The 22346-nt window shown below is 40.5% G+C and overlaps 1 protein-coding gene across 6 annotated transcripts in view; it reads left to right on the top strand.

Annotated features, from left to right (window-relative positions):
• SPHKAP (SPHK1 interactor, AKAP domain containing) overlaps positions 1–22346 on the top strand; it is a 74935-nt gene that overhangs the window by 40084 nt on the left and 12505 nt on the right. For all 6 annotated transcript variants that reach the window (XM_076340935.1, XM_076340932.1, XM_076340931.1 and 3 more), the window contains exons 4-7: positions 10850–10909; positions 14175–14309; positions 17318–17573; positions 17846–21584. In XM_076340935.1, the coding sequence (XP_076197050.1) occupies positions 10850–10909; positions 14175–14309; positions 17318–17573; positions 17846–21584 (4190 nt within the window). The remainder of the gene's footprint in view (positions 1–10849; positions 10910–14174; positions 14310–17317; positions 17574–17845; positions 21585–22346) is intronic.

Genomic DNA, 22346 nt, shown 5'->3' with positions numbered 1-22346 from the left:
AATGATGAAAAGAGAGATTGGTGAGCAGGAACAAAGCCCACAGTGAAAGACTGAGCTGGTGAAGTTGGGCAATTAGCCTTTTGTTTGAAGCATACTGTTAAGAGGGGACACACAAAGCAGAGGGCATCACTGCTGTTCTGGGCTAATCCTCAACTCTGACAAGCCTGGCACTGACATTTCTGGTTTTCTGCTTTCGTGTTACTGTTTTCCTAGTAGTTTGTGTCTTACCGTCATCGGCCTTTGTGTAACTGAACTAATGTAGGTTAGTAGATTTAAGGCTGTACTTGGAGACCGTGAATTGCTGAATTTAGAGGCTATGCCATGTGTTGCGAACTCAGTGTTTAGAACAGGGTATGTTATCTTCTGAATTGCAGTGGAAACCACTAGCTAGGTGCTAAGAGTTTGTTTTATATGGAAGAAGTCTCTAAAGTACGAACTGGTTCATTCACAGAATAAGTGGATTTTTTTACTGGTACTTTAACTTAATCTAGAGATTTCTACCGGGTAACTCTGTTAGACATTGACAATAAAGTGCACGGAGCTAAGAACACTGTCACCAAACCGTATCCATTATAAAGCTGTAATTTCTGTTGCTTGTAACATTGGTCAGCTGTAGCCGGATCTTTTATGTGCTGAAAACAAATACTGTTACGGGCAGGGTGAAGCATTCCATTTCAAAGGGGAGAAAACATGATGGTCTTGGTTTAAAAATTTAATCTTATGACCCAGGAAGCAAGAAGAAAACTGGGGCCAGGATGGGCTTGGTGGGGAGAAGGAAGAGTTTAGGGCATTATCCTGATCAGTTAGATTTTACAAACCTGATTTTTATTCTTAATGTGTATATTGATGCATATTTATCATACAGCTGAGCTCAGTCAAAACTCACCATCAGACCTGCGTGTTTCCTTCCTTAGTTCCCACCTCATTTTCTCAAAAGCAGAGAGAACTTACAGAATGGTGTGCTTTTACTACAGAAGGATCTCACTAACCAGTGGAGCAACGGGGCCTGTTTTTAACCTAGAGACAATAGTTTCTGATCCACTGGATCCAGTCCTGAAATCCTTTCCACAGAAGGCTTTGAGTAGAGATTTATCAGGAGATGTGTTTCAGGAGGTGTGACAACCGTGGAGCTGCTGATTTTGTCTGCTGCCCTGCGAAGTACCACCTCCCCATTCCTTCTACCCCCACTGTAGTCCAGAACGAAGGCACCTAAGCCCAGGGGACAGCAGTACGTAGCAGACCTGCCCCACTGTGTGAAAGACAGTATGAAAATGAGAAACAGGGTCTAGACTATTATGCACACTAACATTATACTACGAAAGGGGGGGGGAAAAACCGTATTGGGTATCGTAATGAAGTGATAAGCATTATTGAATAGTAGAGGCAAGTAAGAAAGAACTAGCCCACTCAGTTTAAAAAAACCACTTTTCCAGATATTGCTGCTTTAGCTTCTGATCTAACAGCTTATATCTAGTTGTATAACACACAATTTACTCTTTCTATCCAGCTGATAGATATACTTATGCTTTGGTAATACGTGCTCATTCATACACCCCAGAGACCTGGAGCAGGTGGAACTTGAGTCCAATCATTCTTTCATAGTCACTGCTATGGAATATTTTCACTTGACATCCATGTTTAGCAAAATAATTTGCATTTTTAAATTAGGCTTAGCAACATTTACTTCCTCATCTCTCTCAAGTACTGAAAATGCCTGTACAGCACCATAGAACTGTTTGACATGCGCAGATAAGCAGAATGGATTTAAGTACTTATAACTTTTTAATCTCCTTTTTTTGCTTCTACATGACATACAAATGTCTTTGGTAAAAATAATTTATTTTTACAGTAGTTTAGAGCAACACTATACCAAATGAGATTATCTAGGTGTGTTAAAAAACTAGTAGGCAAACACTCAACTGTCCCAGAAATCTGAGCATTCGTTTAGTAATGCACCATCCCTGTTCTCTTCTCCATATATCCAACACCATAATAATTCCCTGCTTCAGTTGCTCATAAGATTAAAGAATGCATCTGTTTGGCTTTGTAGGCTACAGGCAGTAACATTTCTTGGCTTACCGAGACTGGCCTGGGCAGAGACTGCCAAGACAATCAGAATTTAGGGCTGCAGGGAGTCAGTCTTTCACCTCGGTTTCATTGTTAAATAGCTCTTTTTTCCAAACCATTAAATATGTTACATTCTTTGGTGCAGTTATTTAGCCTATAGTTATAGTCTGGCCTATAGTTAACCACAACAGTTAAAACTTCATGGCATTTTGACACCTGAAAGTGTCAACAATTTCTATGAAATCTTTTCCCTGGAAGTGTCTAAAATTTGGAAGCACTGTTTTGTAAAGCTTTATCTTTGTCTTTCTGGAGCAGCCTGGTCACTGACATACTGTTCCAGACTGTGCTGGTATTTGGGTAGGAGGCATCGGCCTGCCCTGCTGAGCAGGAGATCCAAGGATGCAGGAAAAGGGGAAGGAGCAGGACTGGCTTCTGTGCAACCCACAAACTGCTCTCAGGTTCATACCTATTACCTTGCTCAGGAACAAATCCTCCTTGAAAATAACATGCCCTGCAATGGTCTGATGGAACCATAATTTTTCCGTACCAACAATCTTCAAATACAGGAAATGGAAAAAGACAAGATTAACTTGAACAAAGCTAAATGATGGTATCAATTATGGTTTATTGGTTTATATTTATCATTGTTTTATTCGGGCTGGCCTTGAAATCAGATTTCTCAGCTTTTTTAACTGTCACAGTTATATTATCTAGTCCTCTGAGATTCTACTTGACATTTAAATGAGTACAGAAAGAACGAAAATAAATAAGCATAAGGCCTAGCAAAAAAGTAATTTAAGACGACTAATGCAGGCACATAAGGTTTTACAGAAATGTGCATTAACTTTGTAGTCTTGCACAAGCAGTAATACTTTCTGCTCATTCTGCAGCAAGAACTACTTTTGACCCCAGTCTGTAAATTAAAATGGTGACAGAGAAACATAAACTTTTTAATGGTCATGAGAGACAAGCAAAGGGTAGAAGTATTAGGCTGGATATTGCTTTTGGCCTTGATGGATGCAGAGTCATTTCTGTGAAGTAAGTTTTACGCCCAACATGTGCATATTCATTGGAGCAGTCACTGGGTCGTTGATGACAAGATCCCATCAAACGCAATGAATTTGCCCAAGACCTCAAATTTCTGAAGCTGCAATGTAGGGAGACTTCTACTCTCCAAAGCCTGAGTCACAGTGAAAACCTGATAGCAGCTTTTCAGCACATGAATCAGAATTATATTGTACAAATTGTACTGAGAGGGGCAGACATATTGGCCTCAGGTGTCAGTTATGAAAGTTTTCTTTTAGTAAATAATTGTGATGAAATGACCAAAGCCACAAGCTTCCCAAAAAATTCACACGAGCAGCCTCTTTTCACGCGAGTCCTACCAAACCTAGATGCTAAAAAAATTCCTAGGATCTCCAAAATTATGAGGTAGTTTGTTTAATTATTAGCTAAAGGGTAATCTCATGTGACATTTTAGAACATTTATTTAGAAATCATCATTTTACAGCTATTTTGTTTGTCTTTCTAAAAAAAAAAAAATAAATGGTACTTGAAACCCTATTGGAATTGCAAGACTCAAGAAGCTGCAAGTTTAAAGAACAGAGAGGTCAATAATTAGGGGTCCTTACTGACAGGCTATATATATATACACACACATATATGTGTATCACAAGAAGTCCAAGAGGTTTTATTTAGCCTTCACATTAGCATAAATAATTCAAGTGAAAATAAATGCAAGGTTCTTTCTGGGAGCTTTGCAGATCAGCATTTTGATAACCATCAAAACAAATGATTTTGTCATACAGACAGAAAAAACAGATGGCTGCGTTGCTAGAATCTGCTGGAAAAGGCATTTTATGCCATCCTAATGTAAGTCAAAAATACGTGAATGTTGCTGGTCATTTTCAAAGAGACAAAGCTCTCAGAAAATTTCTGGACAAAATATGGCACGCTGCCACTCCTTTGATATTTCCTGTGGCTTACAGTTTGCTTTGTCTCAGATGCATGGAGTAAAGCAATATTTTTTCCTGGGGCTTTCGCCGACATCAGCTCCTGAGGGAGCACGACATGCAGCTGTACGTTCTATGAAATAGACACTTACCATTCCAGTGAACGATGCCTCGGAGTAGCTATATTTGGTTATTGTGCTGTGGGGAAATTATGGTGATCTAAACTATCTTTCTAAAGCCAGGAGACTCTGACTTTGGTCTAATAAAAGTTTAGAGCAACTGTATTGTTTTTCTGCTTTTGCACAGATGAAATTAGGATGAGAATAGGGCTCAGAATTCCAAAACTGCCATCCCATCACAGAGTTATTGCTGAGAGCAGAAATGAATGAGGTCAGACACACCATTAAATCCTCAAAAACAACTGTCATAGCAATCATGGTTGCTGTAAAATTTCACAACCCTCTTCACAAACTGTATCTTCATGGTTCTACATTTAAAAAAGGGATAAAGTGTTCAGTAGCATAATAGCATATAAGAAACAATACGCATCCTGAGGACAAACAATACCTGCCCAAAATATAGAGGGGAAACAACGTGGAAATAAACACCAAGCCTTTAATTTCTCGAAGGATAACGCTAAACAATCAGAACATCTGCTGCATTAATGTAAGATGCATGTTACCCACATTGGGCGCAAGGAGCAAGAGAAGATACAAACAAGCACAGTCAGATACGTATTAATTTAAAAGTCACATTGTGAGAGTTCCATACCTGCATCACCCAAACCAGGACAGAGAGGAGACAGCTGACTGCCCTGACATACAGCTACCTTCCTGCTCCTACCACTGGACTCCTGTCGGCAACAGATGCTAACATTTAAAGTGAACAAAATAACTACTGAGTGTCATCGGGGAAAGCTAAAAGCGCAAGGAACAGCACAGTTTGAGCTTGCCTTTCCTGCTGTGGAGATACAGTTTCTGCTTCAGTTCTTTGCCCTTGAGGACTGCATTCTCATCAGCGCTTCGGCTGGTTTTATACACAAAACTACTATCAGTCTTGGGCTCAGCAGTCACTCGGCCTTCCTAGGCCACACGGTTGTATCCTGCACGTCCTCAGGCTTAGGCATTTAAACTATGTTTTTCCTTTGCACCCAGGAACTGTCTGCTCAGAATTATTTTCTCCTGTGATCTCTCCTGGGGCTAATTATCTTTTCCACTTCTGTTTGTAGGAAATTAAACATGAATTTTATGGGCAGATTGCAGTGCAGTTCCAAACCGGTTATTTCCTCTAACTCTCTCCTGGCTGTCTGAATTGGCATCTTGCATGTCTAGGTAGACTTGGTGTTGTGACAGAAGACAGGAGAGAGGATGGAGAAAGCAGAGCAGCACAGACCTGGGACGTAAAGACCCTTATGCAGTTTCCAGACGGCATTTACATGCTGACATACCAACCAGGACAGCACAGAACACAGCGAGTTCTGCACAGTTCCCCTGCAAATCCAAATACATACACAGAAGTTTAGCCTATGCTGAGGTGTATGGCACCAAACCCAGCCTGCTAGTGACGCCTAGGCCAAAGCTGATGAGGATCAGCTGTATGGACACAGTGGTAGAGTGACAGGGACAAAGTGGTTTGTGCCACCCGAATGTTGTCCTGCCACTGTCTTGGCATTTTGGTACTGTCTTGGCATTTTGGTACTGTCTTGAACTGCGTGGCCGTAACCCACCAACTGACATAGATTAGAAACGAAGAAACCACGTTTAAGAGTGTCCTTTAGGTTACAAAGACATAAACTCAAATGTTAGAAAATGGCAGCTACGCAGTTCTCTGCTTCTTCATAATTCTGCACCTTTTTGCAGTCTTCCTGTTCATTGAATCAGGCAGAGATCCTGCGTTGCATAAATGTGGGCATACGAGGTAGAATTAAGGTTGCACAAGCCATCTGTATATAGTTCTAATTTGCAAGTCTTGTCTCTTCAGTTTAAATTCCTTTCTTTTAAAATAGATATTTCTTGAGAGCGAGGACTATAGTGGATTTTCAGTTCAACCTCTTCCCTAAGAAGAAGCTGGAAGAACTCATGCTTCATGGGAGAAAAGGGACCAAGCATCCCAAAGCTGTTTCTCTTCTCAAAAGCTGCTAGCAGCTCCTAGCCATTACAGCACTGTGCAAGAAGCTACTGCTATTGTGGCAGGATGAGCCCAGCCTTCAAACATCTCTGCTGAGTTACTATTTTGACATAGAAGAGGATTGGAAAACAAACAGATTTTCTTCTTAATTAAAAAAAAATACTAGTTTAATAAAAAAACCACAAGCTAGGGCTTGTTTTAATCTCACCAAAAGCTATAAGATATTTCATAGGACAAAGAAAAAGCCTTTCCTTACTGTCAGGCATTGATACAGACAACAGAAAGAGGCATTAGCACTTCCTAAAACAAACAGAAAAAAGTAGTTTGGCAATCTCTTATCTGGGGGAAATAGTACAGAACTGAAATAGACTTCACCCTAGAACAGACACAGGAAAAACAGACAGGCTTTTTTAAAATTACTGTTGTTAGAATTATACCTCTGAGACAGTGTTTCTTTCTTACCATCAGTGTGTTTTTTTATCTAGGGAATATTAAAATGCCAGTAGTACCAACCTTGGTTAATACAAGCTGAAATGAAAGCAATAAGGAAGATACAGACAATAATATATTTCTTTGCTTGTCATTCAGCTGTTTCCCAGCATCAGTACTCTGAAAAAAAATGAAATTGCTTTACTCTTCCAAACTGAGAGAACAGTGTTACACTTTTAACGGTTCCCTGAGGCCATCTGCCAATGAGTAAAATATATTGTGTGTATAGTACATTATAGCCTTAACTGCTTTATAAACAAATTATTTCTTAACGTGTAGTTCTTTTCAGAAGTAACAGTCTTAATGTGCAGACAGTGGACACTGAGGTATCTGCATAGTTTCTACACTGACTCAAGAGTAGATTTCAGGACTTGAAATCGTTCATCTAGAGAATTTACTCCATACACCTCTTACCAGTCACAGAAATTATCATGCAAAATAGGGAAGAAAAAAAGAAAAAAAAGTTTCTCTACTTGCTTTTTAGATGATCCTGGAAAGTAAAGGCTTCTTCAGGATCAAAGCTCAGCAAGTTGGTGATGATAATCTGCCTGGTAATGTCCTAGTAGAAATTCTTGGAGAGTTTTATGAAGAGGAGGCTTGGGGTTCAGACCCCAATTCGTGTTATTCATGTACAAGAATCTGCATCGTAAAAGGGTTGCTATTTACAATGTGATTGTGTGTTAAATGGTTTCTGGATATGTAGCCTACTGCGTTGTGCCAGTATTGAGGCTCTAGATTTGAGTGCAGTGGTCCATGTTCACCAAATGAAAAGTATTGTTCTCACTTGAGCAAACAGGATTTCTACGCTGGAAACACGACTGAACCAAAAGTAGATATTAGCATCTAACAAGGGAGTTGTGGGTGACTTTCTCATTAAGTAAAGCCAGAACTTGGGTGGTGGTTTTCTTCCTTTTTGTGTTATGTAACACCATTTAATTTTGGTTGTTTTCTCCCTCCAAAATAAGTATTTCCTAAGACAGAAAAAAAGGCAATATCTTGATGTTTCTGTATGGTAGCAGACAGTAACTCAGTATGAGTGGGGAGCAGACACATTTTGGAAGTGAAAAGATGTTTGTGGGAAGACAAGGATGTGAGGTGTAAAGGAAAAGTGTATGGGAAAGGACTGACATTTAAAGATACTATGATTAGGACAAGGTTAGGTTCTAGTTAAACGAAGCTAAAATACATTAACCTGCATCTGATCCAAAGGAAAAAAGTCAGAATTAAATTGAGTTTAACAAATGCTGACCTGACCTTGGCTCTTTCTTCATAATCTATGCAATATTTCTTTCCTACGGATTAGGAATTATTCTGTACTGTTGTTTTGCCTTATTTTGACGGAGGTGTCTCTGGTAATTACTAGAAGTTCATCAAGCAATGCAAGCTAATGAGAGGTTAAATTTTGTATTACGTAAGCAGAAAACAGTGAGAGATTTTTCAGATGGATCTTCTTTTCTTTGAGCACCTCTACTGAAGTATCTCCAAGAAAAATATCCTCACGGTGAACTTCCTAGAAGGCAGCAGTAGTGTAGAGCCTGCCAGGATGGAGCTGTAGAGTTAATTTATGATTACAGTAGCCATCTAGTCCCACCTCCTGCTCAAAGCAGGGCTAATCTCAAAGCAAACAGCAAAACGGAAAAAGTAAATGAGTTCCTCGGTCTCTTTCACCAGTGCAAAACTATTTTTGTGTTAGAGTTGCCTATAATTAAAACTGCAAAATCCACAGAACAGGAAAACGCTAAGAGACTGCATTGGCAGTGTAATAAATCAATGTCAATGGAATTTGACAAGTGTATTTGGAAACTGGATTCAGTACTGCCGTAGGTTTTATAATGTTAGTTCATTGGGTTCTGAAAATAAAAGAAAAAAAAAACAGATGAAAGAAAGAGAATATGACTTTAAATAATAGATATTCCTGCTTATATTATTTCTTCTACTGAAGCGTTAGTGAGTATATGCCATCCACGCCACATGAAATAGATGATGTTTTGGCTGCTCGGAAAGGGCATACCTTTAGGATGGTAGTCGGTGTCACTGGTAGGAGTGCCAGTGTATAACACAGCAAAGACACGTACCATTGTACCAACAGGTAGGTAACAAACGACAAAACAAGGTTTACCAGAGAGTCGAGTGTTTGGCTGGAATGTACACGCAGACACGACGGCTCCTACGCAGCTTTTTCACAAAGCTTTCACGCTGAATCCACTACAAAACTAGACTTTACCACTCTGGCGCGGGGGCTTGGCAACAAAGCTCCTACATAACAGCCCTACCTTCAGTACGGTAGTGAACATGCTTGAGAGGACTAGAAACTGGACCCATACCTTCCAGCAGTCCTCCCCGGGTTGCCAAATTAATGGTCGCCTAAGCAAACGCACCTCTGTGCACCTGTGGACTCATAACCACGTATCACTGCGGGCGTTGGGGAAGTACACGTGCGAATCAAGAGCGTAATTTTCTAACGCTTTGTAATAACTACCTATTGCTGATATGTAAAATGCCTACATGTAAAGTCCCGGTGGAAAGGAAGACAAATTTTTGTCTGTATAATTAACTGTAACATGTTTAGGACATTACATAACTACCACATTATATTGCTAGAGGGTACCGCTAATACTTTATAGCTTAGCAATTTTTATAACTGCTTCTTAAAAGTTAGCCAGCCATACAATGCAGATGACAGTGGCATATCCTGATAGATGACGCTGTCAGGCAGAGAAATATTTTTCCTAAAATTGCAAAAATGTTGGAAAATATGTTTTTAAGTTCATATAAAGATGCCATTAAACTATTTAAAAGGGCAAAAAGCTTTCTTTTTCAGTGGGTTTTTTTTGGTTTACAATGGGAGGTCTGGCTGGATCTTTCCATCTGCTGTGCTGGCTGTTACTGCAGATGGTCATAATCTGTACATATGGTATGTGCATACATAAACTGAAATCAGTGTTGTCGTGGGGTAAAAGCAGGCACACAACAGGAGCTCGGATGCCTAACACAAGAATATCAGTGAAGGGGATAATATAGAGCATTTTATTTTTCTAGGGGAAATTTACATAAAATTAGGGAAAGAAGCATTTACTGTTTGCTGGAAAAGGAAAAAAAAAAAGAAATCACAGCTCTTAGAAGATAAATTCTGGATCTGCAGTTTGGAATCAGGTGTTGGCTTCAGCTCAACCCTGAATCTGTGCCAGGTTTTGGTTTAAATCAAGACAACACCAAACTCTCACAAACTTCTAAAGAGATATCCGCAGCGCTCAGAAGTAGGACAGTCAGCCTGGCTTTGGAGTTCCTGCTTCTAACTCGGAAATAAAGCTGGAGGAGGGATTTTCTTATTTCTGAAAATTAGAAAATGGCCTTCCAGTCACATAAAAAAATAAATGTCTTCAGAAATGAAATGGTCTTTAGATCTGAAGTTTCTGTTTAAGTCAATCTCACGACCATTAAATGGTTGCTGAAACTCATAATGATCAAAGAAGGGGCAAAAGACCTTGTCGTTAAAAGTAGTACTTTCCAGTGAATCACATGTAAACTTACTAGATAGTAAGCTGTTCTGCCACCTGTTGTAGTGCCCGGTTAGCGCTGCTGAAAACTTCTGCTTGCATATTGGCTCATGAACCACGGTTAAAAAAAAATATTTCCATAAAGTCTTAAACTTCTACTTAGGAAGCTTGGAAAGTTAGGAAAAACACTACAATATTTATGTGTTGTGGAGAAAACTCTAAAAGCAACTCACAATTTCTACATATATCAACGCCTGCACTTATGAAACATTTAGCAACAAGTGCCTGAAAAGAAGAAATCATTGGAAAAGCAAGACGTGAAGAGTTTATCTGATATACGATCACATGCATTTTTAACATTTCCTCTATCTTTTCTAATAGCCTCTGTATTACAGTTTTTTAATTTTTTTATTTTTATTATTTTTATTTTATTTTATTCTATTTACAGTATATTTATTTTTATTACATTTGCCCATTCGTCAGACAAGCTAATTGTCAGAGCAGATAAAGTCATGACTCTTAACTTTCCTTTTTTTTCCTTTCTTATTATCTATTCTGCTATCCTCTTTGCTAACCTTTCAACCTTTCTTGTACTAGGAAAAGGCTTCACATATTCAGCTACAAGGCTAGAAAAGGAGCATATATTGACTTTAAAAGGGTTGCTGCCATTCTAATATGACTTTATAAGCTTCTGTTTCTTTTTCTCTCTTATTACAGGTTTGTTTTGTGAATTTAGATGCAAACAGAGATGATTGCAGCGATGAGCAAGTGAAACAGGTAACAGTTTAGGTCTTAATAACAGGCACAGTGGGTCTAGTCAGGTACACCAGGACTCTCCAATACAAACCCAGATCACAATTCTAAGGACAAATTGAAGCCAGCCCTAGATTTTTCACCCTTACAGAGAGCAATGCCTCAGGAATCTGAAATTATCTCAACACCAGGCCCTATTTTATAGCTTTTCTTACTCCCATCCCAGGAATACCTAATGGATTGTTGCAGCCTGTGAATTCACAACAGTTATCATGCAAGTGGATGTCTTGCTCAGCCTTGGTTTTATCAGAGAAGTGGACATGGATATGTCGTACATCCAATTTTTTAATTTGACATAATACTACATAAAATTAATTTCTGATGTCTCTCTTTTCTACTGCCAAAAAGCCTTTGAGAATCTCCTACTCATTTAGGTCTTGTTCAGGTGACCAGTCTTACTCAAAGTCCAGATAGTTTGATTATGTGGTCTTGAGGAGGGGTCTAGACAAAACAGAACTAAAGGTGTGTTTTACCTGTTTCACTGAAAGTTTGGAGGGTAGAAAAAAGGGGTTAAAAAAAAAAAAAAAGAAGAAAGCTTGGTTATTTTACAAACACTAAGACAAACTACATCACGATACACTATTTAAAATACGTACCATTCCTAAAAAGCTCTCAAATCTGAGGAAGTCACATTTTAAAGATGTGGCCTGGTGTCAGTTTTGAGTTTACATCTTCCTTTATCAGTTCATTTTCATCATCCTGGTTTGGTGCCTATGATCGACACAGCAATATGGCAGCAATATGTGGTAAGTGAACAAAGGTGGGATCTCCTGACAATATCCAGGGAGTTCCTCAGTAAAGCATTACGGTTAGTTTGCCGAAACCACTTTTAGCTCATGGGAGGACAACCAATGCTGGGGCCTTGTTGCCTCCTGCAAGTCGTTCATTAGCAGGAACTGTTTTTCTATGCTGTTTTCTGCATCTTGGATCTGTGAAAATTCAGATGTCAAAAATAAATACGGCTACTTGCAGCAAAATGATTTTTCTGTTGAATCAGCAGGTTAACTGTGCAGAACAGCTTGAGAGGTTCAACTTTACTGAATCCACAGAAGCACTGGTTGTTTTCTAATAAGCAATGGTTTTATTGTTGTTTACAGTGTTTATTAAGGAACAAAAGCTGTAGCAAGTCATAAGGAAATACCAAAAGTTTCTCCCTCAATCTTAGAGCTAGATATCTGTAAAAGCCAACTTAAACTAGCTTTATGCAGCTACCCTTTACAGAGCCTGGCGATTAGATTACTCCCTCACAAGCACAAATCACCTTTGAAAGCAGCTGCATGATTTTTACCCGTCAGCCCTGCAGCAGCGGTGCATTCACTGCCCACGCGCTTCGCCTAGCCCTAAGCTCTTCCTTCGCAGCAGAGCCCGGTCAGCTCCCCGAAGTGCTGCACCCCGACATGCTCACAGCTGGCCCTCCCCGCCTGGCACGCGGCGGGACCGGTAACGGAGAGACCGCCACGTTTGGCCGCATTTTAGAAAGGTAGTTTCTGGTGCAGAGTCAACATGTTTATTAGCCGTGACTGGGTGATGACACTTTTCTTTTAGTTTTCAGTGTAGGAAATAAAAATTCACTGCTAGCACAGGTACTGTGTATTCTTCTAAGAGGAAACTCGCTCATGACAATTTTTGTGTATAATATCCAGTTTGTGTAAATTAGCTTTGAGTGGGGTGGATTTTTATACAACACACTGATGTGGTGAAAGGATTTCATAGAAGAATTTTAAAGACGTTAGCATAGCTGTTGTTCATATGAAATATATAACTATTTACTAATAGGTACTGTTAGGATTTTGCATTACCCTTTGAACCTTGGAATGGGTTAAATTGGGGTTTTTTGGTGTAAAATAATCATCTTTCCAGACTTTTCCTTTTTTATTCTGAACAAAAGGTAAGGAACTGAAGTAAAAGATACACAAAATGCCATGATTTCCTACCAAAGAAATCTGATAAAATGTGGCAATTTAGGCAGTAGAAAAAGAGAGATACATAGAGAAATGTGTGTGATAACAGAAAGGTTATAATTTGAGAAAAGAAAAGGATGAGAACTTTTTTGTACTATACTGAAATGTCAAACTGAATTGAAGCACTGAATTTAGTTATGTCAAATATAAATACTTAGCCTCATCTGAAGATCAGTCGTGAATTGTTCCCCAAAACTGAATTAGATTTGCTAAGCCAGAAAGTTTTATTATATCTAATTCAGTACTAATAACACTACTGCAAGCTTATTATTTTGAAGATGAAAAGGAAAAAGTGAAGTATCGTTGAATTGCATAGTAACTAAAGTGTACAGCTGGGTGCCCAAGATCTGCATTCCCTTAATGGCTTTGCCATTTGATGGGCTGTGTCAGTGCATAAAATGGAGGTGGTATTTACTCCCCCTGTAAGAGGTCATCCTTGATTCCCTGTTCCTAAAGCAAGCACACTGAGATCCTTGGCAGAAAAGAACCGCAAGCATTCCTAGAGTAGGTGTTGTCCTTTTGGTCTGGCCTTTGTACGCGAATGAGCACAGATGTCTCCTGCACATCACTGGGGACTCCTAGCAGTACTGCGATACAGATCTATGTTACACGGCATCACTGGTGTTGTGACTATTGCCGCTTTGGGCTCTGGCAAATACATAACAGGTAGAAAATGATTGTATCATTACAAATGAAAGGTCATGAAGGTGTCCAGTGGAACAGCAAAGAAATGCATATTTCATCTGCGTATTAAATCCTTCCGTTATTCCAGGTTTAGTATTGCATCAATTTGATGAGCAATTTCCAGCTAACTTTCCCTTTGGTTTCTTGCTTGTCCTATGCCTGGAGGAAAACTGGAAGATTTGCCCTGTTCTCATTACCGTACTTACTGACTCTTTTCTGGTGTAGACAGTAACAGGCAGTGTTCTCAGCCTCTTAGGAACTCACTCGTAATAGGGAGGCCAAGCATTTAGATGCACAAATACAGTCAAGCTGTTCAGCACATGACGATGTAAGGGATGACAGATTGTCCCGCTGGACAGTTGTGCAGAAGTTTATACTGTCACCATTGTCTTGCCTGGTGGCTCAAAGGAAAGTATGTGCATTTTAATGCTGCCAGTTCTATTTTTAATCGACCCAAAGTAGTAAGTTCAAGTAAACTTTCTAAAGGGATGCCTATAAGTGGTGTTTCATTTTGGTATTTAGTAATATAACTGTGCAACTCAGACTTCATTACCTGAGCGCAAAATCTGTCTTTCATACTACAGAGATTAATCAGCGTCTCTCCAAATCTCCCCAAACTCATCAGTTCGATGAACGTACAGCCACCAAAGGAAAATGAAATAGTCCTGCTGAGTGGATTAGCATCAGGAAACCTTCAGGCCGATTATGAAGTTCCCCAGGTAGGAAGCAAACTCATCTTTAAGATCACATCACACCTGTGAAGGATGGAATTTGGAAAATGGAAAAAAGGAAGGTGAAAGCAAAGACCTTGCACCAGTTTAAGAGATGAGTGGGAGTTTGCAAACATAAAAAAATGAATCTGTCTAACAAAAGTCTGTTAAGTGTGTGTGGTGGGGGGGTGACACAAAGATAGGAGAGAGCTCCTGCATTCACTCTAGATCCTGTGGATGTCTGGGTTGCAGCTGATAATGCTTTAAGCCATGTTAGCGGTTGATCCTTCAGGGGAGGCAGGCATTGGTGGCAGAGATGATTCGTAAGCCCAGATTTCAAGAGTAGCAGGAGTCAGAGGGGCAGCACAGAGCAGGGAAAGGAAAGATGTAACACTTTTTCTGTGCACGTAGCTAGATCAGGGCACAGCTCCTACAGACTCCCTTTCAAGTGAAGTCTTGCTACTTCCCACTTTTGTTCCCAATCCATCTCCCACGCGTGCACCTCAGAAAAGAGCTGACGATAGGACTTGAAGATCCTAGAGGCTACTGTAAGCCTGAATGTGGCGATGGAAAATACCAAGCTACATTAACCATATCAGAGCTGATACCCCATTTAGCTTCCGTCAACTTAAAAAGTAATCAATGCATTAATTAAAACTTAACACTTAAAGGAGCTAAAGGCAAAAATTCTTGTGCTAACTCCTCCACTCCCATTATTGCCAATGAAACATTCCCTATCTGTGATCTGGAGGCCAAGAATTCCTCTCACTGGCACCACATAGAGAAAGGAAGCAAACAATAACATTTGCTGAAAGGCATTTTAATACACAAGAAGCTTAACTCCTTATTGTAATAAAAAGCTTTTTCTTCCTTTCCATTTTTATCATACTTTATGCCTGTTCATGTCTGTGTAAAGAAAGAGAATGAAAAATACTTCAGTATTCTTCACCCTGATTCTGATCTCATTCGGCCAAGCATGAATTTGGAACAGCTTCATTAAAGCCGCAGAGTTATCCTGGAGTACAAAACTGTCTCAGCAAACTTAAAACATGAACAGGTATCTCCAGTTTTATCTGCTGCAGGGAAAAAAAAAAAAAAAGCAGAAAACTTTTTTTCACTGAAATTAACTTGTGTACAAAAGTCTTCATGAAGCAGGCCCTGGAACAGCTGTATTGCAAAAATCATTGAATTTTTTCTTATACCAATAAGCTGATCTTTAAAGAGAGAAATTGCCTGGTTATTGAGCATTCTTGCTGCTTGTGACTAATGGCTGAATTTAGAAAGATTTAAAAAAAAATAAGAGCACAAGCCTGTGGTGGGAGCAGTGGAGTTCCAAACCCCACTTCCCCGGGGGGAAGCCGCTGCAATACACACAAGGGTGTTTCGAGGCCCGAACAAGATGACTCAAGCATCCAAGTCATCCCCATCTCCGAAAGACTGCAGCCACTGAGACTGGCAGCCTTCTCAGAGAGAGTGCAGGCAAGAGACAAATGAGCACTAACCTAAATTGCTGTCTTGTAGGATGAGTAAAGCTCTGCATTGAGACTGGGTGAGATTTATTGGCCAGATAAGCACGAGCTGTGTTCGTCCTTACATTTGTTTGGCTTTCGAGAGAATTCCGTTTGTAAGGAGGCTCGCGTAGTTTCCATACAAGGATTTTTATACTGTTCCCCCTCAGCCCTTTTCACAAGTTCGACTCTGCAAACTGTGGGCTGGAGAAACAGCAGGGCAATGTTTGATTTAAGGCTGCATCTGTTTTTAATAATGTTTTTCACAATATGGTGTGTGCTCAAGTCTGATTCAGCAACAATTTCTTAGCAGCTAGTTCAAAAAAAAATCTCTCTTTTCTGTTTTAACACACTAATTTGTGCGGTTTTCCATTCAGATACATTTTTTAGGTGGAAAGGAAGAGCGGGCTAATAAAACATGCTATTCCAACGTAACACTCATCCCGCTCCCTTTATTACTAGGCATTTGCTTTGCATTCCCACTCAAAGACAAAAGATCTAGGATGGGGTTACTTTCTGCTAGATACTGTGCAAATGCACAGGGGGTCCAGGGCATCTTTTGCACAGCTTAAAATCTACCGCCTCAATCCAGAGCTGGTTCCACTCAAGCTGGCTCCTTCCTGGGGGCCTGGAGTTAAAGCACAAGATCACAAGCTGCAAAAGCTTGGCTTTGCTTCAGAGTACATCCGTACCGCAAACGTAGTCCCATGCAGAGATATCACCTTAGCTCTGTGGTTGTATAAATATCCAACAGTTTTAACAGCAGTAAAATGAGGATAACCAGAGTTCCCCTCTCTCAGTTTCTGTCCAACTTTCAAGTTAATTGTACGGCTTCTCTGGGTAAGACCGTTTTATAGAAAGGCTCAGCACGGTGCGCACTGGAGCGCCATTTCCAGTGGGAGGTTACACTGGTCTGAAATAATGGGGCTTTGGGCAAATAAGGAGCGAGGGGAAGAAGAGCAAAGAAACAAAATAAAAACAGTACTTTAAAACAGTCTGCAGGAACATCTAAAGGTGACCCGCTCTTAACAATCTCGCCAGCCAGTATTTACAGGGCTGCCTTCAAACAAGTGTTGCGACAGAAATTATCCTGAAAAGGAATTCATACCCACAAACAATTCCCTCAAGAGACAGGTAATACTGGGTGGTGCGAGGCCATTAATAACAGTATGTCAGATGGCTAACTCTGACATGGCTAAAAGCAAGTAAGTCTCTGTCGTTAAAACAAGGAGTTGATTGAAAACAAACAACTTGGTGATTTCAACAAAATAAAGATGCCCCTGTGATACGGCTGGGTTCTCTACTAAAACGCCCGTATAACAAAAGCTGTCAGTCCAAGCGGTCTTATTTTGGCATGTATGTAACTGCATACCGTGTTACAAACATCTAAATAACAAATTGTATTGCATCTCTGCAACAGAACATTCCTGAGATATTTATAGAGAGGGAAGCTTAAAATGAGTTTTATTTTTTAATTAAATAACTATTTTAGATTCTTTTCCCCTCTAGTGTCCTTGGCTGGCAGATGTCTGCTTGGTTCAGTGTGCGAGGGGGGACAGGAAAAATAGCGCAAGCTGCATCATTTTTGAAATAAACAAGTTTCTGATTGGACTTGAGCTCGTTCAGGAGAGACAGCTGCAGACAGAAGCTCATGTCTTAAAGCCCGAGGATGACACAAACTGCTCGGTGTCCTCAATAGAAGAAGATTTCCTCACAGCGTCTGAGCACCTCGAGGACGACAACGAGGCTGATGAATATAAAACTGGTAAAAGCAACGCAACTGAGCATAATTCTGCTGCAAAACAGCCATGGCAATGCTCACAGAAACTGCACTTGATGTTAATTCATGCATATATTTATTTGTAATTTAGAAAATGGACAGCCATTCGTATTTTTAAATTGTTGTTCAAAGACAAGGATACATGGTTGTGCAGTAGTTTTACAAGGCAGTAATGCGTTACACGGTTGTGCAGCTGTTTTCTTTTTAAAGTTACAGGGTACTCTGCAAAAACTAGTTTCCTATTTTTCTTTTGATAGGTCATGAAAAAGTAAGTGCTTCAGAAGCATCTTCAGATGTCAAAAAAAATAAAGGAAAGGGATTTGAAAACCTCCACTACAGAAAAGCCAGGTTACCGTTCATTCTTGAAGGGAACTGCATTAGTAAAGATAATGCAGCTACTAGAGTCTCTGAAGCTGTGAATATTGTGGCTGAAGATGGCATCTTACAACCTGAAGATAAGTCAGACCAGGAAATACTGTGGCAGAAGGAATTAGCTGGCAGAGCTACTTCATCCTTTAGTACCACTAATTTGACTAGTGAGGTTGAAAATTCCTGCTCAGCGCACGTGTTAGAAGATGTATCTTTAGCCAAAATGGCTAAAGAGGAGCTGGGGCCTCTGTATGACCCAACAGCGAAACACAACGGTAAGACAGATGGAGAGGATTCTGCAGGTATCAGGAAAACCGATCCTCCCTCGCAAAACGAGCAGGCAACTACAGGTCAGTATGCCACAAATTTAGCAGAATCTGTTCTGCAAGATGCGTTCATTAGACTGTCACAGTCTCAACCCACTTTTAGTGAGGAGGCTGCAGTCAGCATCTCCGTAGGAAGCTCCTGTAAGTCAGAAGACGCATCTGCTTCCCGATCGTGGAATGAACTTCCAAAGATCGTCATAGTGCAAAGTCCAGACAGTTCTGAGAATGTATCTGACTGGCCAGGGTCTGCCTTCCCCAACCTGTGCCACTGGACTGAATCAGAAAGTTCTGCTGAAGTTTTGGATTACTTTGAGGAAGAACATTCAAACGAACACGGCCAGAGCGCGCTGGAAGTGGCTCTGGCTTGTGCAGCCACTGTTATTGGAACCATTTCCAGTCCCCAGGCTGCAGAAAAATTCAGACGGGATCAAGAAGCCACAGACTCTAAAAGCGGAGTGGTTGATAATGAAGAGCTGCACACAGCATCTTCACAGCTGCTTGATGACTGTGCTGGCACAGAATATTCATTTCCATCTGCGCTGTGTGGCATGACTCAAGTAGCAAGCGCTGTAGCCGTCTGTGGTCTGGGGGAAACGAAGGAAGAGACGTACCCTGCAACTTCGAGTGGACTTCTGTCTGCTGCTCAGACTTCTGCAGCCATTACTCTTCATTGTAGCATAGCTATAGGAAGCAGCATGGAGAAGCTAAATGAGAGCATTGCAGAGGCACTTCTCAAAGAGGCATCAGTAATTTTGACAAAACCCAACACATACAAAAATGTAGGGCATTTTATGGAATCCATAAATGGAAAAATCATTGAAACAGCAGCAAGGCCACGGATTCCACACACTGATGAAGTAATCAGGGATGAACTTGCACAGAACTTATCCAATATTATTCTACGACATTCTATTGAAGAGGTTAGGAAGAAGAGACAGCTACACCCCCGTTCAGAAAACGGCTCAAGTACACAAGACATTTTCATGGAGACTGCAAACGAGTTGCTTTTTAACGTAATATATTTCACTTGCAAGAAGATGAATGACATAAGACAAGTTGAAGAGTGTTCTCCTCTCTTTTCCGAAGGCACAAAAGCAGAGAAAGTAACAAGAGCAGAAGGATGGCCAACACAGGCAACGGCATGTGAAACTTCACACAGCCCCCTTGATCACTCTGCTGTTAAGCCGTTTGGTACATCCTACGGCCCTAGTGCTAGCAGAGATCTTGGAAATGTCACAAACGCTACGAAAAGTAATATGAAAGATGTAAATAGCAAGGAAAGTGCCACGCTGAATTCAGAACCAACAAGTAGAGCTGCAGGGCATAACGCACTTGTCGCAAAAACATCTCCCAAGAAAAGATACCTGAAAAGAACCGCACGAGACTGTTACAAATCCCCAAATAACAACCATCAGAAGAAGAAAGATTACAGATCATTTTCGGACAGGGAAAATACCTTTGCAAACAATGAATGCAGGCACGGTGTTCAAGAACAGCTGTCTTCCAGTGCCACCATGAATGCAGAAAAACAGGCCCAGCATAAGTGTGATGCTGTGCTAAATAATGATGTTCAGGTTAGCTTGTCGTTATTAGGAAATCATGTCTTGCTTCCTTCTCAGCCTGTGGTACAGGTGAAACATTCAAGGGACAAATATTGTATAACAGATTTTGCAGAAGAATTGGCAGAAACAGTTGTCTCTATGGCAACAGAAATAGCTGCCATTTGTCTTGAAAATTCAAATGGAAAGCAACCCTGGTTCTGTGCATGGAAGAGAGGCAATGAATATCTGGTGACCCAGAGTTTATCATGCAGAACCATGAAAAGGAAAAAGGAAACCCACGCTAACGGTTCAGTTGTTCGGAAGCACAGGGCACCTAGACTTAGTGAGATCAAAAGAAAAACAGATGAGCATCCTGAGCTAAAGGAAAGGTTGATGAATCGGGTAGTAGATGAATCTATAAACCTTGAGGACACACCAGATTCAGTCAATATCTTTGCAAATGAAGTGGCTGCCAAGATCATGAACCTCACCGAACTCTCCATGGTTGATAGCATCTGGCAAGGTCCAAACCACCCCAGGAACAGGCTGCACTGTGACAGATGGAGCCGAGCCAAGGCCTCGAGCTGTGAGAGCATACCGGAGGAGGACTCGGATTCCAAAGCCTCTTTCAATACCCTAGGCCTAATGAACACCTTTGGTCAGCCTGTGAGCCAGACAAGTTCTGTCTCAAAGCAGTCTAGCTGTGAAAGCATTACAGATGAATTTTCGAGATTTATGGTGAACCAGATGGAAAATGAAGGAAGAGGGTTTGATTTATTACTGGATTACTATGCAGGAAAAAATGCAAACAACATCTTAACTTCTGCTTTGCAACAGGTAGCCAAGAAAAATGGTCATCTTAACGTAAGACCAGGTTGCCCATCCAAACAGTCCAGCACAGAAAGCATAACAGAAGAATTTTATAGGTATATGCTAAGAGAAATAGAAAAGGAAAATAAAGATAACATGTCTTCCCCTCGGAACTCAATGGACTGGTGCGGCAGTTTGCTACCACCCTCTCTACGATCACCTTTTTGCTTTAGGCAGTCGTCAGTGCCTGACAGCAGATCATCAGGCTCTAGGCTAACAGTTAACGTCCCGGTTAAGGCCAATTCATTAGATGGATTTGCTCACCATCACCAAGATTCCTTAAGTGTACAGCCGGTCAGTACCGTGGCTTCTTCAGGTCTTTGCAAGTCTGACTCATGCCTGTACCAAAGATGCAAGACTGACCAGATAACAGATATGTTGATTCACGAGACGTGGGCAAGTTCTATTGAATCTTTAATGCGCAAGAACAAAATCATAGCAGATGAGGCAGAGGCTGCAGAGGCAGACCAGTTTCACAGTGATTCCCCACCACATGTGGAACAATATGCAAACAGACTGGCTGCAAATATTGTTGAAAGCGGTAAAAATTTAATTGTTGTCCAGCAGGATTCTTTTGATTATACAAGCCGAGAACACATGCTGGAAAGCAAACATCCCCAAAGCACAACTCAGATTCAGTCAAAACCCAAAAGGGATGGAGTAAATTTGGACGAGAAAAAAGAGCATATGAAGAGCCCTGGATGCCTCCCTGCAGGTCAGCACAGGGAAGTGCCTTTAATTCAGATAGAAACCGATCAACGAGATGAGCCAGATAAAGGCTCAGAGTCCTTAACTTCATGTGGCCCTTCTGGAAAGGAGCATCAAAGCAAAGAAAAGCCTCCAGAAGCTTTTGACGGGAAACACACGGTTTCCAGTTCCCTACTAAACAGGTAAGTGACAAAACAGCAAATCAGCACATTGCTTTGGTGTTTGTTCTTAATTTCCCAGGAAAAATTACTTTGATAAAGGAAGAAGATAAGAGAAGCACTTTTAAAGAAATAGACAGGTTAAGTTCTGACTACAGGTTTCTAATGGCATAAAAATCACCCAATCGTATATCACAGTGCCGATTTCTGGAGCAAATTACATTGACTATGACAATAGCATGGTTCTGAGATTCAAATCTAATACTGCACAGACAAGTAAGTTTTCCCTCTACAGATATTTAAGTCTTCCATAGTCAAGGCAGGAAAGATGGACGAAGTTTGAACTATCATTTAGCGCTGGCTGATATCTCAATTAAAAAAAAAAAAAAAATCAGAGTTAGTGTAAAACAGAAGATAGCAGAATTTGACTTGTAGTTCTCTACTATGCTTGTTCGTACAACTAATGCTTTGTGTACCTGGAAACAAGACCAGACTTCCGAGAGCTTGAAGTTCAGCTTTGTGTTTACAGTCTGGAGCTACAAGTAACAAAAATCCTTTAGTGGAGGAAATAAAATAGTAATTAAAAGCACCCCTCACCTCCTTTGGTTCAAGACTTCTCTGGTAGAATTTAGATACAGAAAAGAATAAAATTTCATTTTATTTTGATTTCATTTCACGGAGTTTATACCACCCTCTCCTTACAGCTGTACTCCTTTTGTTGAGAAATCTGCAACTTGCTTTGGTTTAGGCAAAGTGTAAGCCCAGTACAAGAGCGCAGTGCAAATG

The sequence above is a fragment of the Aptenodytes patagonicus genome, chromosome 6 (assembly GCF_965638725.1).
Source record: "Aptenodytes patagonicus chromosome 6, bAptPat1.pri.cur, whole genome shotgun sequence".
NCBI classification, from domain to species: domain Eukaryota; kingdom Metazoa; phylum Chordata; class Aves; order Sphenisciformes; family Spheniscidae; genus Aptenodytes; species Aptenodytes patagonicus.
This window is presented reverse-complemented; position numbering and strand designations above follow the sequence as displayed.